At 53.7% G+C, this 15,741-nt stretch overlaps 1 protein-coding gene across 1 annotated transcript in view; it reads left to right on the forward strand.

Moving 5' to 3' along the window:
* Nucleotides 1-1,803: 1,803 nt before the first annotated feature.
* The window catches only part of LOC107119364 (afadin- and alpha-actinin-binding protein-like), a gene marked incomplete at its 3' end in the record, with an annotated part of 18,943 nt that continues 5,005 nt past the window's right edge, over nucleotides 1,804-15,741 (forward strand). Inside the window, exons 1-9 of the mRNA XM_015421826.1 lie at nucleotides 1,804-1,861; nucleotides 2,771-2,946; nucleotides 3,486-3,722; nucleotides 8,313-8,423; nucleotides 9,840-9,975; nucleotides 12,533-12,608; nucleotides 12,965-13,115; nucleotides 14,332-14,392; nucleotides 14,792-14,859. Of these exons, the coding sequence (XP_015277312.1) occupies nucleotides 1,804-1,861; nucleotides 2,771-2,946; nucleotides 3,486-3,722; nucleotides 8,313-8,423; nucleotides 9,840-9,975; nucleotides 12,533-12,608; nucleotides 12,965-13,115; nucleotides 14,332-14,392; nucleotides 14,792-14,859 (1,074 nt within the window). The remainder of the gene's footprint in view (nucleotides 1,862-2,770; nucleotides 2,947-3,485; nucleotides 3,723-8,312; nucleotides 8,424-9,839; nucleotides 9,976-12,532; nucleotides 12,609-12,964; nucleotides 13,116-14,331; nucleotides 14,393-14,791; nucleotides 14,860-15,741) is intronic.

The raw sequence follows: 15,741 nt of genomic DNA on the forward strand, positions 1-15,741 counted from the left end.
TGTGCCCGCCCCCTGGGCTCTTTACTGCCGGAGCTCCGCTCCTGTGCACTCCTGCAGGAAATGACTCCTGCTTCTGGCACAGCTGTCCTTGAAAGGGCAGTCCTCGAAAGAGCTCTCTCAGCCCCACCTACCTCACATGGTGACTGTTGTGGGAAGGGGAAGGGATGGGAGTTTGTGAGCCGCTCTGAGACTCCGAGTGAAGGGCGGGGCATAAATCCAGTCTCTTCTTCTTCTTTTAAAAATGGGTATTGGTGAAACTTGGACAGCTCTGCTTGAGCTGAAATGGAGTCCAAGTTGCCCCATCGGGGGAGTCAGGATATAGCCATTGACTGGCTTGTTTGCCTGCTGATCTGGGGACATTGCTGGATCGCTGAAGAACGTGAGAGTGGTCTAGTTTCTTTCCGTTCCTTTCAGGTTTGAGTGCCCACTTCCCGGTCAAGTAGAAGAATGGAAACCTGGATATCCCCAGCTTACCCAGAAGCCAAGACATTTGAAGGTGACTGTAGAATAGCCATCGGGTGACGCGGCTTCACCTACAATAAGAACATAAGAGAAGCCATGTTGGATCAGGCCAGTGGCCCATCCGGTCCAACACTCTGTGTCACACAGTGGCCCAAACCCAGGGGCCATCAGGAGGTCCACCAGCGGGGCCAGAACTCCAGAAGCCCTCCCACTGTTGTTCCCCCCCCAAGCACCAAGAAGACAGAGCATCACTGCCCCAGGGATAATAACACAAGAGAAGCCATGTTGGATCGGGCCAATGGCCCATCCAGCACTCTGTGTCACACCATGGCCAAAACCCAGGGTCCATCAGGAGGTCCCCCAGTGGGGCCAGAACTCCACAAGCCCTCCCACTGCCCCCCCCCAAGCACCAAGAAGACAGAGCATCACTGCCCCAGACATAAGAACATAAGATACACCATGTTGGATTGGGCCAATGGCCCATCCAGCCCAACACTTTGTGTCACACAGGGGTCCAAACCCAGGGGCCATCAGGAGGTCCTCCAGTTGGGCCAGAACTCCAGAAGCCCTCCCACTCTTGCCCCCCAAGCACCAAGAAGATAGAACATCACTGCCCCAGACAGAATGTGACATCTACACCTTGTGGCTCATAGCCACTGATGGACCTCTGCTCCACCTGTTTCTCCAGTCCCCTCTTAAAACGACTACACCATGCTGACGCTCGCCTTTTCCTTGTCATGCCAAAGTTCAGCCCAGCTGGCAACTATCCACATTTCAAATTCGGGGGTCCGTCAGCCACCCAATTTTACACTCTGTGCCTTTTATCTGTTGGAAGCGAAGGACTTTGTGCTGTGTTCTAGCCTCTGACTCCAGAGGTGGTCTATCAGCGAGTCAGAAAGATAGGCCAGGAGACTGAACATCCTTCCCTTCTACTCCGATGCTATCCCTTTGATGTGTAGATTGCTACTCTCGGGGAACCTTCCTTCCTTCTGGTCTGACACCTTCTCTCCACACTATGCTGGTCTTCTCCATCTTGGCACCATGAGGGCAGGACATACTTCCTGCATCTCTATCCATCCTAGCTAGTTAGACTAGATCAGAACCCTAACTCTATCCTGTCTAGAATGGAGTTCTTACAATAAAGGACTCATATTATTTATTTATTTATTTTTCAAATTTATACCCCGCCCTCCCCCGTAGGGCTCAGGGCGGCTTACAAAGGCAAGGTAACCTTGCTACAATAAAACACAATATAATTTAAAAACATACTATACATCTTAAAATCCCAATCCTAATTCAGATAAAGTGCTCAGTATTCTTCAAGGTCTTCAAGATCCAAAGATGACGGAAGAATCCCAGAAGTTCCTGGTGGACGGCCCAAGGCTTCAGTCATGTTCAGGTGTTTATTCTCAGGGCCTCTTCCAGCCCACCACGGTGGTGATATAGTGGGGGGCGGCGGCTCCTACTCAAAAGCCTGGTGGAAGAGCTCCGTCTTGCAGGCCAGCCTCAGACTTCAGAGGGGGGTCTATGAGAGAGACAGAGGTCGAATCTGCATTGGTATCTTCTGCTGCTTTGGCAATGCTCCTGTTCCATCTCAAAAAAAGATATCTACATCTCTTTCGGATTCACTCTCCTACTGTACCGTTATAATTTCTGCTGTCTAAATTATTTTACTTCCCTATGGTTTTGACTCCATTGTGATTGAGGCATCTCATCAGCTCAAGTGGATCTAGGTACTAAGCCCTCCTGAAAGTGCCATCTAGTGATGAAGACTTGAATCGACCAGATTGGAAGAACTTCTTGAACAAGCATCACTCCAACCTAAAGAAGGATGGCGTTGAGACTGCTTTAAAAATGAAGATGCGGACATGACCATAGAGACAGAGAGGCCAGGACACTGATCATCCTTTCTTTTCTACTGCCTGATGCTATCCCTTTGATGTGTAGATTGCTACTCAATTCTCAGGGAATCTTCCTTCCTTCTGGTCTGATGCCTTCTCTCCACACTGTGCCATTCTTCTCCATCTTGGCACCATGATGGCAGGAGATGTTTCCTGCATCTCTATTCATCCTGGCTAGTTAGAATCCTATCTCTACTCTGTCCTGTCTAGAATGGAGCTCTTTACAATACAGGACTGAGTTTTACAAAGATAAAGAGGCTCCGTGTGTAACTTTGTTTCTTGTCAGTACACACAATACAGACAGGCTCTGCTGCGTTATGTGCCTTGAGCACTCTGCTAACCCAAATAATTCCTTCATTCAGTCGATCAGACCTTCCTGTATTCTGCTCTGTCTTTCTTCCTTGCAGAGATGCCAGCCGACTTCCTTGCCAGTGATGTCGCTGGGCTCAGCCAATCTCCTGCTCTTTGGAGGGGCCTGCCCCCGCTCAGTGGCTCTCTGGACCTGCTGGCTGGCCTTGGGGAGACGGGGAACGTCTTCTGCTGGAGGGACAACTTGGACCACTGCATCTCCTACCTCAACAAGGTACGTGACAGTTTTCAGCCTCAGTGTGTTTGCCCTGGCCAACTAGACACGATTGAATCAGTCAACCATCTAGCCCAGCATCCTGTCACACACAGTAGCCAACCAGTTCCTCTGGAGGGCCAACCATAGGGCAGAGAGGCCGAGGCCTTCATAAGAACCTCAGAAGAGCCCTGCTGGGTCAGACCAGTGAGGGTCCATCTATTCCAGCCTCCCGTCTCACACTGAGGCCAACCAGTTCCTCTGGACGTAGAAAGGGCGTAGAGGTCGAGGCCTTCCCCGACGTTTCCTCCTGGAACTGGGATTAAGAGGCTGACCGCCTCTGAATGTGGAGGTTCAGTCCCGTGTTTTGGCAGATAAGGGGCAGTTGGAGAAGGCCCAGCTAAACGTCAGTGGATGTTCTTGGGCAGGAAGCAGGTAGAGAGGGCGGCTATCTAATAGGGAAGCGGACCGGACCTCATGGGGGAGCCACTGGTGCTAAGTGGACTCTGGCTCCTTCCGTGACTCTTCCGTCTCCCACTTTCCCCCCCTCCCCTGCTCAGGAGCTGGGGGCCCTGGGGCTGCCCACCCTCTACAAGGACGATGGCTGCGGGACAGATCCTGAGCGTGGCTTCAACCTGCTGGCGCTGGTGAACGGTACCTGCGGGCTGCTGCGTCTCTACCATAGCGTTTCGGCCAAGTTGGGGGACTTGGAGGCGGAGGAAATCCGGCGGGCCGGGGAACTGGACCACCTGCGGGCCCGACAGGCAAAACTCGAAAGTACCCCCCCCCCCCCCCCGGTCCCACGTCTCTGAACTTAATAGTGTTTGGCAATTGGCTGAATTCTGCAACTCTGGCCCAAGGCGCGGTTCAATGCCTGGGCAGAAGATGCGAAGGGCACCACCCACAAATTCCTGTGGGCGATGGTGAATCACGAGCAGTGTTCCCTCTAAGCTGAGTTAGTGTGAGCTAGCTCACAGTTTTTTAGCCTCCGGCTCACACATTTTTGTCTCAGCTCAGGAAGGGATGGCTCCAGAGCAAACTAATTGATGCAGTAGCCAAATCGTTTGCTCACAACTTTAATGCCAGTACCTCACAGAGTAGAATTTTTGCTCACAAGATTCCACAGCTTAGAGGGAACATTGGTCACGAGGGAAGGTTAGTTCCGTGGTGACTGTGCAGGCTCAACGGCTCCCAGATCTTCAGTGTCTGCCCTTTAGTTCCTAGGCTCTTCTAAGAGGTGGAGAATCCATCTTTTCAGACTTCCCTCTCATGTCATCTCTGCAGCTTTTATCCATTTCCCATTTCACAGCATACCCATTCCAAGAGCTTGGAAGCAGGTTGCATGTAGTAGTTGTTGCATGTGCCGTTTGAGGGGCTGTGGCTCAGTGGCAGAGCCTCTGCTTGGCATGCAGAAAGTCCCAGGTTCAAGGCCCGGCATCTCCAGTTGAAAGGAACAGGCAGGAGGTGATGGGAAAGACCTCAGCCTGAGACCCTGGAGAGCTGTCAAGAGGGGGCATGGCTTAGTGGCAGAGCTTCCACTTAGCGTGCAGATGGTCCCAGGTTCAGTACCCGGCATCTCCAGTTGAAAGGAACAGGCAGGAGGTGATGAGAAAGACCTTGACCTGAGAGCCTGGCTCAGTGGCAGAGCCTCTGCTTGGCATGCAGAAAGTCCCAGGTTCAAGGCCCGGCATCTCCAGTTGAAAGGGACCAGGCAGGAGGTGATGGAAAAGACCTCAGCCTGAGACCCTGGAGAGCTGTAAAGAGGGGCCCTGGCTCAGTGGCAGAGCCTCTGCTTGGCATGCAGGAGGTCCCAGGTTCAATCCCCAGCATCTCCAGTTAGAAGGACCAGGCAGGAGGTGATGGGAAAGACCTCCGCTTGAGACCCTGGAGAGCTGTAAAGAGGGGCCATGGCTCAGTGGCAGAGCCTCTGCTTGGCATGCAGGAGGTCCCAGGTTCAATCCCCACTTCTCCAGTTAAAAGGACCAGGCAGGAGGTGATTGGAAAGACCTTGACCTGAGACCCTGGCTCAGTGGCAGAGGCTCTGCTTGGCCTGCAGAAGGTCCCTGGTTCAATCCCCGGCATCTCCAGTTAGAAGGACCAGGCAAGGAGGTGATGAGAAGGACGCAGGAGCCCTAAATGATAGACATGTTCAACAATATGCCGTTTTGTCATGTCAGAAAGGTGAGAAGGAAGCAGGGAAAGGAGAGGATATGGGGGCTGCCAGGGGAGAGAAAGAGGAAATAGTGTGGGGAGTGGAGTATGGGGGGGGGGGAACGAGGTGTCTCTTTCAAATGGGTTCCGCTATGGGCAGCTGGGCCCAGCCTGACTGCCAGAACCACACAGAGTTTTCACAGGGGACAGAAAAGCTGAAGACGGGGGCCAGCTTAAGGTTAGTTTGCTGGTGGGTGGGAAGAAGAGAAGGAAGCAGGGACAGAGGAGAGGCTATGGGGATCGCCAGGGAAGGGGAAGAAGAAATAGTGTGGGAGAGGGAAATGCGATGCCCCCCACAAGTCCTCGAGGGTCCCCCCACTTGTACCAAGTATATTGTATCTCTTGAGATATCTGTCGCCTCATCGCAAATTTACAAGGAATCTCCTACAGGCAGCCAAACCCACTGCTGAAGGAAAAATAACTCTCCCGTCCCACAATGAATAGTTGAAAAATGTTCTCTGTTAAACAGCAACTAAGAAATCAGTGTGCGAGCGCTTCTTGTATCGAGGCATTCACAACTCAAGGACAACTTCTGTACGGCACAAAACGCTTTTGCATACTTTGTGGGAACAACAGAATCCCGGGCTGTTGTATGGCAACACTTTTGGCTCTCGGGGCCGTGTGAAGGATACCTTGTACAATTCAAAACAGCAGTGCCGAATCGACGACAGTGGCCAAGGGCAGGGTGTCGGCCGCAGGATCCTCCTTGATTTCTCCGGGGGTGAAAGAGAGAGAGTGGGGATCGTCGGTACCTTAGGCCGTGTCTGTTCAATCGCTCCGTTTGATTTTTACAGCGATCTGCATGTTAAAAAAAATGTTTCTGTATCTGGGGGGGAAAAACCAGTTTAAACTTCTGCTTGGCAAATGCGGTGGCTCAAGTGGTTAAGACGCTGAACTGCAGGCTGTGGAAGGTCGGTAGTTCAGCAGTTCAAGACCCGAGTGCGCCGCATGACGGAGTGAGCTCCCGTCTCTAGTTCCAGCTCCTGCCAACCTAGCAGTTCGAAAGCAAGAAATTGCAAGTAGATAAATAGGTACCACTTCGGTGGGGAGGTAACAGCGTTCCGTGCGCCTTCGTGTTTAGTCATGCCGGCCACATGACCACGGAAACGTCTTCGGACAGCGCTGGCTCTTCGGCTTGGAAACGGAGATGAGCACCGCAACCCTAGAGTCGGACTCGACTGGCTTTCGAGCAAGGGAACCTTTACCTTTACCTATCTGGGGGGAAAAAACCAGTTTGAACTTCTGCTTGGCAAATGGGGATAAGACCGTTTTTCTTTCCGGGTGATGCCCACGGTTTTCTTTTGGTGCTGTCTGAAATCCCTGCGTGGGAATGTGAGCCCCTACAACTGCGGGAAGGTCCATTGTAGCATGCAGGCTCTCTTGTGTGCAGGGTGGTAGGCACTCGCTTGACATCTCCCCCCCCCCGCCCCCGACTTGTTGCCTTTTACTTGGGAGTCGATGCACCAGATTATTACATGAAAGGCCACGAGGCAGCATCGCAGAGAAAATAAGTGCCCCCCCCAACCCAAACTAGCCTGATCTCATCAAATCTCAGAAGCTAAGCAGGGTCGGCGCTGGTTAGTGCTTCGATGGGAGACCACCAAGGAAGTGCAAGGTTGCTATGCAGAGGCAGGCAAGGGCAAACCCACCTCTGAATATCTCTTGCCTTGACTTGGATGGCCCAGGCTGGCCCGATCTCATCAGACCTCAGAAACTAAGCAGGGTCGGCCCTGGTTTGTACTTGGGTGGGAGACCACCAAGGAAGTCTCAGGGTTGCTACGCAGAGGCAGCAATGGCAAACCGCCTCTGTTGATCTCTTGTTTGGGTCTAGCTAACCCATGCTAGTCTGATCTTGTCAGATCTCAGAAGCTAAGCAGGGATGGCCCTGGTTCGTATTTGGATGGGAGACCACCAAGGAAGTCCAGGGTTGCTACGCAGAGGCAGGCAAGGGCAAACCCACCTCTGTTGATCTCTTGTTTGGGTCTAGCTAACCCATGCTAGTCTGATCTTGTCAGATCTCCGAAGCTAAGCAGGGTCGGCCTTGGTTCGTATTTGGGTGGGAGACCACCAAGGAAGTCCAGGTTGTTACGCAGAGGCAGACAATTGCAAACCGCCTCTGTTGATCTCTTGTTTGCGTCTAGCTAACCAATGCTAGCCTGATCTTGTCAGATCTCAGAAGCTAAGCAGGGTCGGCCCTGGTTCGTATTTGGATGGGAGACCACCAAGGAAGTCCAGGTTGTTACGCAGAGGCAGACAATGGCAAACCATTGATCTCTTGTTTGGGTCTAGCTAACCCATGCTAGTCTGATCTTGTCAGATCTCAGAAGCTAAGCAGGGTCGGCCCTGGTTCGTATTTGGGTGGGAGACCACCAAGGAAGTCCAGGGTTGCTACGCAGAGGCAGGCAAGGGCAAATCTACTCTGGACATCTCTTGCCTTGACATGGATTGCCCAGGCTAGCCCGATCTCATTCAGTGTTCCCTCTTAAGCTGCGTTAGTGTGAGCCAGCTCACAGTTTTCTAGCCTCCAACTCACACATTCCTGTCTTCGCTCAGGAAGGAGGGCTCCAGAGCAAACTGATGTATGCAGCAGCCAGATCGCTCGCTCACAACTTTAATGCCAAGTAGCTCACCAAGTAGGATTTTTGCTCACAAGACTCCACAGCTTAGAGGGAGCATTGCTCCAGAGCAAACTGATTTAGGCAGCAGCCCGATCGCCCGCTCACAACTTGAATGCCACTCGCTCACAAAAGTAGAATTTCTGCCCACAAGACTCCACAGCTTAGAGGGAGCATGGATCTCATCAGTTCTCAGAAGCTAAGCAGGGTCGGCCCTGGTTTGTACTTGGGTGGGAGACCACCAAGGAAGTCCAGGGTGGCTACGCAGAGGCAGGCAAGGGCAGACCCACCTCTGAACATCTCTTGCCTTGAAAACCTGATGGAGTTACCATAAACTGGCCGTTTTGAGTCCATTTGATCCTGGCCACCAGCGGCCCCAACGGGAACTTTCCCAGGAAGTCAGAATGCTCATCTGCCCCTGCATAACCACCTGCGGCACGTGGAATGCAACGCTTCGTGTTCTGGGTGCGAACTCTGCTCCCTCTCCCCCCCCCCACACACCTTGCAATGCTGCTTCCCTCACCATTTCTCTTCTCTCCGCCCTGCCCCCTGAAACGGCAGGACCAGGTGGAAACGTGCGAGCGGGAAATCGCAGCCGTGCAGGCGAAAGAACAGCAGTTGGAGAGCACGAACAAGCAGCTGAAAAGCTTGCTGAGAGGAGAGAAGGACGAGGTGAGCCGGCCAAGGCAGCGGAGGAAGGGAGAGGAGAGGGGAAGGCGCTGGGAGGTGGGAGGTCCAAGCGGGGCCTTAAATGTGGGGGCACCTCAGCTGTCGGGGAACTGCTCTTGAGTGAGTCTTGTTGAAATGGGGTTGGACTGTGGCTCAATGGGAAGAGCTTCTAATTGGCGTGCGGAAGGTCCCAGGTTCGATCCCTGGCATCCCCAGTTAAAAAGGACAGAGCATCCCTTGCCCCAGACTGAGAGTCCCTATCTATACCTTGTGGCTAAGAGCCACTGATGGACCTCTGCTCCAGATGTTCATCCAATTCCCTCTTATAAGAACACAAGAGAAGCCAGTGTTGGATCGGGCCAGTGGCCCATCCAGTCCAACACTTAGTGTCACACAGAGGCCAGAAATACCAGGTGCCCTCAGGAGGTCCAGCAGTGGGGCCAGGACACCAGAAGCCCTCCCACTGTTGCCCCCCCCAAGCACCAAGAATACAGAGCATCCCTTGCCCCAGACCGAGAGATCCTCTCTATACCTTGTGGCTCATAGCCACTGATGGACCTCTGCTCCATATAAGAACACAAGAGAACCCAGTGTTGGATCGGGCCAATGGCCCATCCAGTCCAACACTCTGTGTCACACAGTGGCCAAAAACACCAGCTGCCACCAGGAGGTCCAGCAGTGGGGCCAGGACACGAGAAGCCCTCCCACTGTTGCCCGCCCTCCCAAGCACCAAGAACACAGAGCATCCCTTGCCCCAGACAGAGAGATCCTCTCTATACCTTGCGGCTAAGAGCCACTGATGGACCTCTGCTCCATATGCTTACCTAATTCACTCTTGAAACTGTCCCTGCTTGTAGCCGCCACCACCTCCTGTGGCAGTGAGTTCCATGTGTTCATCACTCTTTGGGTGAAGAAGGACTTCCTTTTATCCGTTCTAACCCGACTGCTCAGCAATTTCATGGAGTGCCCACCAGGTCTTGTATTGTGAGAAAGGGAGAAAAAGACTTCTTTCTCTACCTGCTCTATCCTACGCATAATCTTATAAACCTCGATCGCCCCTGGTATTTCTGGCCACTGTGTGACACAGAGTGTTGGACTGGATGGGCCTTTGGCCTGATCCAACATTGGCGTCTCTTATGTTCTTATGAATCGGGCCTGGGTGTGGATTGGCAGCCAGGGCAATCGCTGCCGTTTTGGGTGTTAGCCGTGTCGGCCTGATGCACGGAGCCTGCTGGGCCATCCATGCCGAAAGCGGGTGAGCGCATCCTCGGGTTGCCAGCCTCCAGGCGGGGGCTGGAGATCCCTTGGCATGACAGCCGCTCTCCAGGCAATGGTGGTGGGTTCCCCCTGGAGAAAACGACCGCTTTGGAGGGTGGCCTTGACAGCGTCGTATCCCACTGAGGTCCCCGCCCTCCACAGATCGCCAAGCTCTCGAACACCCTGGCTGGCCGAGCGGCCCAGCACCTCTACGAGATGAAGAGGAAGGAGCAAGAGCTGGCCAGGCTGAAGGAGAAGATGAGCCAGCTGGTGACGGAGAAGAAGGACCGGAGGGGAAGTATGTGGGGGGCACAACGCTCCCTCTGAGCTCTGGAGTCTTGTGAGCAAAAATCCTGCTTTGTGAGCTGCCGGCATTAACGTTGTGAGCGAGCGACTGGGCTACAGCATGAATTAGTTTGCTCCGGAGCCCCATCCTTCCTGAGCGAAGATAAAAATGTGTGAGCCGGAGGCTAAAAAAACTGTGAGCTGGCTCACACTCGCTCAGCTTAGAGGGAACACCGGTGGTGGTGGTGTTGGGGGAGACCATGCGGGCTTATGCATTGGAAGTTTCCCTCCTGCAGCAGGGCTTCTGGGAAGTGGGGATATTAAAGGGTTCCTTCAGAGCAGTTTGGATTCGGGCACGTTTTTAATCCGTTTGTGCCGCGGGAAATTGAGTCCCTGTTAAAGAATTACGGATTCCTCCGCTGGTGGCTAGAAACGTTCCGATATCTTCTTGTGGAAGCCACTGGGATGTCTCTCGCAGCGTCGGTCTGTCCTTGACGGCACCGCCAAGATCTCCCTGGTTTCGATGAAACCCTTTTGGGTCCTTGCATTTCCGGTGTTTCTGTTACACATACTTGGAGGGAGTGCGGCTTGATTCGAGTCCAGCAGTGGCTTGGAGACCAACTAGATTTTGGGGATATACACTTTCGAGAGTCAGAGCTCTGCGGGATTCAGATCTCACCGTTCTGTTTCAGACCAACGTGGCTACCCTCTCCTTGGAGGGTGCGTTGTGTCTCAATATGCGCGACTGCCGTTTTAGCTCAGTCAGGTAACACACACACCTATCTGAATCAGGTAACACACACATATATATTCCAGCTTGGTGTACTGATTAAATGCACGGACTCTAATCTGGGAGAACCGGGTTTGATTCCCCCACTCCTCCACGTGCACCTGGCTGGATGACCTTGGGCAAGCTGTAGTTCTGACAAGAGCTGTCCTTGAAAAAGAGCCGTTTCCGTCAAGAGCTCTCTCAGCCCCACCTACCTCACAGGGTGTCTGTTGTGGGGAGGGGAAGGGAAAGGAGTTTGTAAGCCGCTCTGAGATTCCTTCGGGTAGTGAAGGGCAGGGTATAAATCCAATCGCTGCTTCTTCTTCAATTCCCCACTCCTCCACATGCAGCTGCTGGTGTGACCGTGGGTCAGTCACAAGTTCTCTCAGAGCAGTTCTCTCTGGCAGTCCTCGACAGGGCTCTCTCAGCCCCACCTACCTCACAAGGGTGCCTGTTGTGGGGAGGGGAAGGGAAAGGAGATTGTGAGCCGCTCTGGGACACCTTTGGGTAGTGAAGGGCGGGGTATAAATCCAATCTCTTCTCTTCTTCTTCTATGTACAAATAGGTATTCTGCTAAATCTGGGTTTCTCGTTGTGTATGTCAAAACGGGAATATGTGTGTGTTGCCCTGTTTAGAGAGCACTGATCGTGTGGCAGTTAGGGCATCAGACTACGAAGTGGGAGACCCGCGTTCAAATCCCCGCTCTGCCTTGGCAGCTTGCTGGGGTGACCTTGGTCAGTCACTCTCAGCCTCAGAGGTCATTTCGGGGGGGATCGCAGTTCCCCCGGGTGAGGTACGGGGGGCGGGGCACATGACGAAGCCCCGCCCCCCGCTTCCGGCCGCCCCGCTTCCGGCCCTCATTCAGCCAGGAGGAGGCAGGAGAAGAGGGAGGGTAAGTTGCTTCCTCCCTGCCTCTCCCCACCCCTGCCTGCCTGGGGCCAGGGAGGGTCTTCGCGGGGCTTCCTTGCAGTCCCGCCGGCCTTGCAGGACCACCGCCGGGCCCCTCATGGGGCTCGGCAGTAGAGCTGCAAGGCTGGCGGCGGCGGCCGGGACCGTTGGGGGCGGGGTGTGTGGCCTTATGACACACTTCCGGTGATGTCAGGGGGTGTGGCCTTATGACACACTTCCGGTGATGTCAGGGGGTGTGGCATATGCTAAGGAGTTATGCTAATGAGTTCCCCTAGCTCTTTTTCTACAAAACGACCCCTGCTCAGCCTAACCTCCCTCACAGGATTGTGGAGAGGAGAACCATGCCAACTACTTTGGGTCCTCCTTGGGGAGAGAGGTGGTGGTGGGGGTGTAAATCAACTAAAAAGTCAGACAAAATGGCAATTGTGCATACCAAGATAGTCATGCATAGTGCATTCTTGTGCTGGAAATGTGATGGCTGCAAAGGTTTTAACTCTTTGGTAGATTCCCTAAGGCGAAATCATGCCCTAGGATAATGATGACAATTTTTAGAAGACCAAGTTCTTAGATCCTGGGGGCGGGGAAGAGAAGAAGAAGAAGAGATTGGATTTATACCCCACCCTTCACTCATAGTCTCAGAGCTGCTTACAATCTCCTTTCCCCACAACAGACATCCTGTGAGGGTAGGCGGGGCTGAGAGAGCTCTTTCAAGGACTGCCTTTGATAGAACAGCTCTGAGGATACTTGTGACAGACCCAAGGTCACACCAGCAGCTGCACGTGGAGGACTGGGGACTCAAACCCGGTTCTCCCAGATGAGAGTCCGCGCTCCTAACCCCTACACCAAACCGTGGCACCCAGCATCTCTGAAGTATTCGTTTTGCCGTCCCTAGCAATCGAGATCCTCAACGCCCTGACCCGTCCCGATGGTAAGAGGCCGACCTGGAAAACAGGGAAATCTCTCGGCAAGTAAGTAGGTGGCTGTTCCCAGCCCTGTTTCGGGGAGTGGGGCCAGGGCGGGGGGAAGTGGAGAGAGGTGTTCGCGCAAGCTGTGTTGGGCACAGGGGGTACTTCTCGGTTAATCCGTCCCTCTTCCGTTGATGGGCTTTTGCTGTGAATTGGGGTTTATCCTCCACGGCCTTGATCCAAAAAACCCCCGATAACAAACCTAATCGGCAAGAGAAGCGGGATTGGAATGTTTTAAGAAACAAAGAAGCGTGCCGGCTGGACAGGCGTCAGGAGGCCAGTCCTGTGGGGACTTTCTGTGGCGTCCCAAGCCCTTTCAGTGGTAGGCCGAAGCGTTGCCTGTTTTTCTGGCCTTCCAGGAAAGAGGAGGAACTCTACCGCGTCCAGCTGGCCAGGCAGGAGCAGCGGGAGCAGGGCCTGGCTCTGGAGAATGCCAGGCTGCAGCAACTGCTGGCCCAAGTGGGCCGGGACGTGCAGCAGCTGATGGGCGCCGACGGAGGCCTTCCCCAGGTAAGAGCTTTGGGGAGCTGGCCCCTACCGGTGCCCACATTGGCCACCTCTGTCCGGCTGCCCGTGCCCGCCGTTGGTGTTCGCCTGCTGTCTCCTTTCAGGGCCCGATCCTGCCAGATCTCGGAAGCTAAGCAGGGCCAGCCCCGGCTAATATTCGGAAGGGCGACTTCCAAGGAATACCAGGGCTGAAACGCAGAGGCAGGCCATGGCGAACCACCTCTGTCCGCCTCTTACCTTGACCTTACCTTGACCTAGAGTGCCAGTTTGGTGTCGTGGTGAAGTGCGCGGACTCTAATCTGGGAGAGCCGGGTTTGATTCCCCACTCCTCCACTTCCACCTGGCTGGATGACCTTGGGCAAGCCGTAGTTCTGATAAGAGCTGTCCTTGAAAAAAGAGCAGAGAGAGACAGAGAGAGAGAGGTTGCCAGTCCCCTGGTGGAGGCAGGGGTCCCCCGCTGCCAGGTGCTACCCACAGCGACCGATCAGTTGGCTGGGGGTGGGGTGGGGAGCTTGCCAGGAGGAAGAAGGCGGCCTAGGCCTCATCATGGGAGAGCCAGTTTGGTGTAGTGGTTAAGTGTCCGGACTCTAATCTGGGAGAGCCGGGTTTGATTCCCCACTCCTCCACTTGCACCTGGCTGGATGACCTTGGGCAAGCCGTAGTTCTGATAAGAGCTGTCCTTGAAAGAGAGCAGTTTCTGTCAGAGCTCTCTCAGCCCCACCTCCCTCACAGGGTGTCTGTTGTGTGGAGAGGAAGGGAAAGGAGTTTGTAAGCCGCTCTGAGATACCTTTGGGTAGTGAAGGGCGGGGTAGAAATCCAATCTCCTCTTCTTTTAGATTGCGCAGGCTAGCCCGATTTTGTCAGATCTCAGAAGCTAAGAGGGTCAAGCCCTTGTCAGTACTCGGATAGGAGACCAGGCTGGCCTGATACCATCATATCTCGGAAGCTAATCAGGGTTGGCCTTGGCTAGTATTTAGAATGGCAACCTGCAAGGGATACCTGCAAGGGTCCTGATGCAGAGGCAGGCAATAGCAAAAACCACCTCTGAATGTCTCTTGCCTTCAAAAGAAGTCTAGCTCGCCACCTAGTGGTCCATAACGCTAAATGAGCTAGAACTTCTGGCTGCCAGACAATCTTAGGATCTCTTAGCTGTTTTACACACACTGCCATGCGATGATGACGATGATGATAATAATAATAATAATAGTTCTCCTTTCAGGGCCCAGAGCAAAACTTCCCATTTGAGGTCTTCCAAGAGCAGTGGTGTCATTTTCGAGACGGTAAGGAAAGCCATGGCAGGGGTTGTAATTCTGGGAGATCTCCAGGCCCCGCCTGTAGGGTGGCAACCCTAGTTCATTGCAGCTAAGGGGTCTCTGGATTCCAGCTCTGGGTTTAGCCAGGGGAAGGTCCATCTTCATGCTGCTGGGTAGACGCCCAGCAGAGCATCTGCGAACTGAACGTTGGCTCTGACCCAAGAAGTCACAGCTTACGCTCTCCTTGTTCTCAGCTCAGCTTGGGAAAGGGGATTGGAAGCCACTCTGAGACTCCTTTCGGTAGTGAAGGGTGGGGTATAAATCCAGTCTCCTTCTCCTGTAAGTAGCAGGCTAGGAGGGGTCTCTAAAGGGAGGTATTCCAGGAGGGTACTAGTCCCAACAGTTGCTGCTATTCCCGTCTTGTAGATCTGGAGGCAGATCTGGTGGATTCACACAGAACACTTCATCAAATGACTCTGGGCCTGGACCAGACAGTAGGTGGTGGGAAAGACCTTGACCTGAGACCCTGGCTCAGTGGTAGAGCATCTGCTTGGCATACAGAAGGTCCCAGGTTCAGTCCCCGGCATCTCCAGTTAAAAAGGACCAGGCAGGAGGGGATGGGAAAGACCTTGACCTTAGACCCTGGCTCAGTGGAAGGGCCTCTGCTTGGCATGCAGAAGGTCCCAGGTTCAATCCCTGGCCAGAGGTACTTTTCTCCCTTTCTCACAATACAAGAACTCGTGGGCACTCCATGAAACTGCAGAGCGGTCGGGTTAGAACGGATAAAAGGAAGTACTTCTTCACCCAAAGAGTGATTAACACATGGAATTCACTGCCACAGGAAGTGGTGGGTGCTACAAGCATGGACGGCTTCAAAAGGGAATTAGATAAGCATATGGAGCAGAGGTCCATCAGTGGCTATTAGCCACAAGGTATAGCTAGGGGCTCTGGGGCAAGTGATGCTCTGTCTTCTTGGTGCTTGGGGGGGGGTCAACAGTGGGAGGGCTTCTAATGTCCTGGCCCCACTGCTGGACCTCCTGATGGCACTGGTATTTCTGGCCACTGTGTGACACAGAGTGTTGGACTGGATGGGCCTTTGGCCTGATCCAACATTGGCGTCTCTTATGTTCTTATGTTCTTATCTCCAGTTAAAAATGACCAGGCAGGAGGTGATGGGACCTCCGCCTGAGACCCTGGAGAGCAGGACTGGATGGGCCTTTGGCCTGATCCAACATTGGCGTCTCTTATGTTCTTATGTTCTTATCTCCAGTTAAAAATGACCAGGCAGGAGGTGATGGGAAAGACCTCCGCCTGAGACCCTGGAGAGCTGTAAAGAGGGGCTGTGGCTCAGTGGTAGAGCATCTGCTTGGCATGCA

Source organism: Gekko japonicus, unplaced genomic scaffold, assembly GCF_001447785.1.
Source record: "Gekko japonicus isolate JY-2015 unplaced genomic scaffold, Gekko_japonicus_V1.1 scaffold6275, whole genome shotgun sequence".
NCBI lineage: Eukaryota > Metazoa > Chordata > Lepidosauria > Squamata > Gekkonidae > Gekko > Gekko japonicus.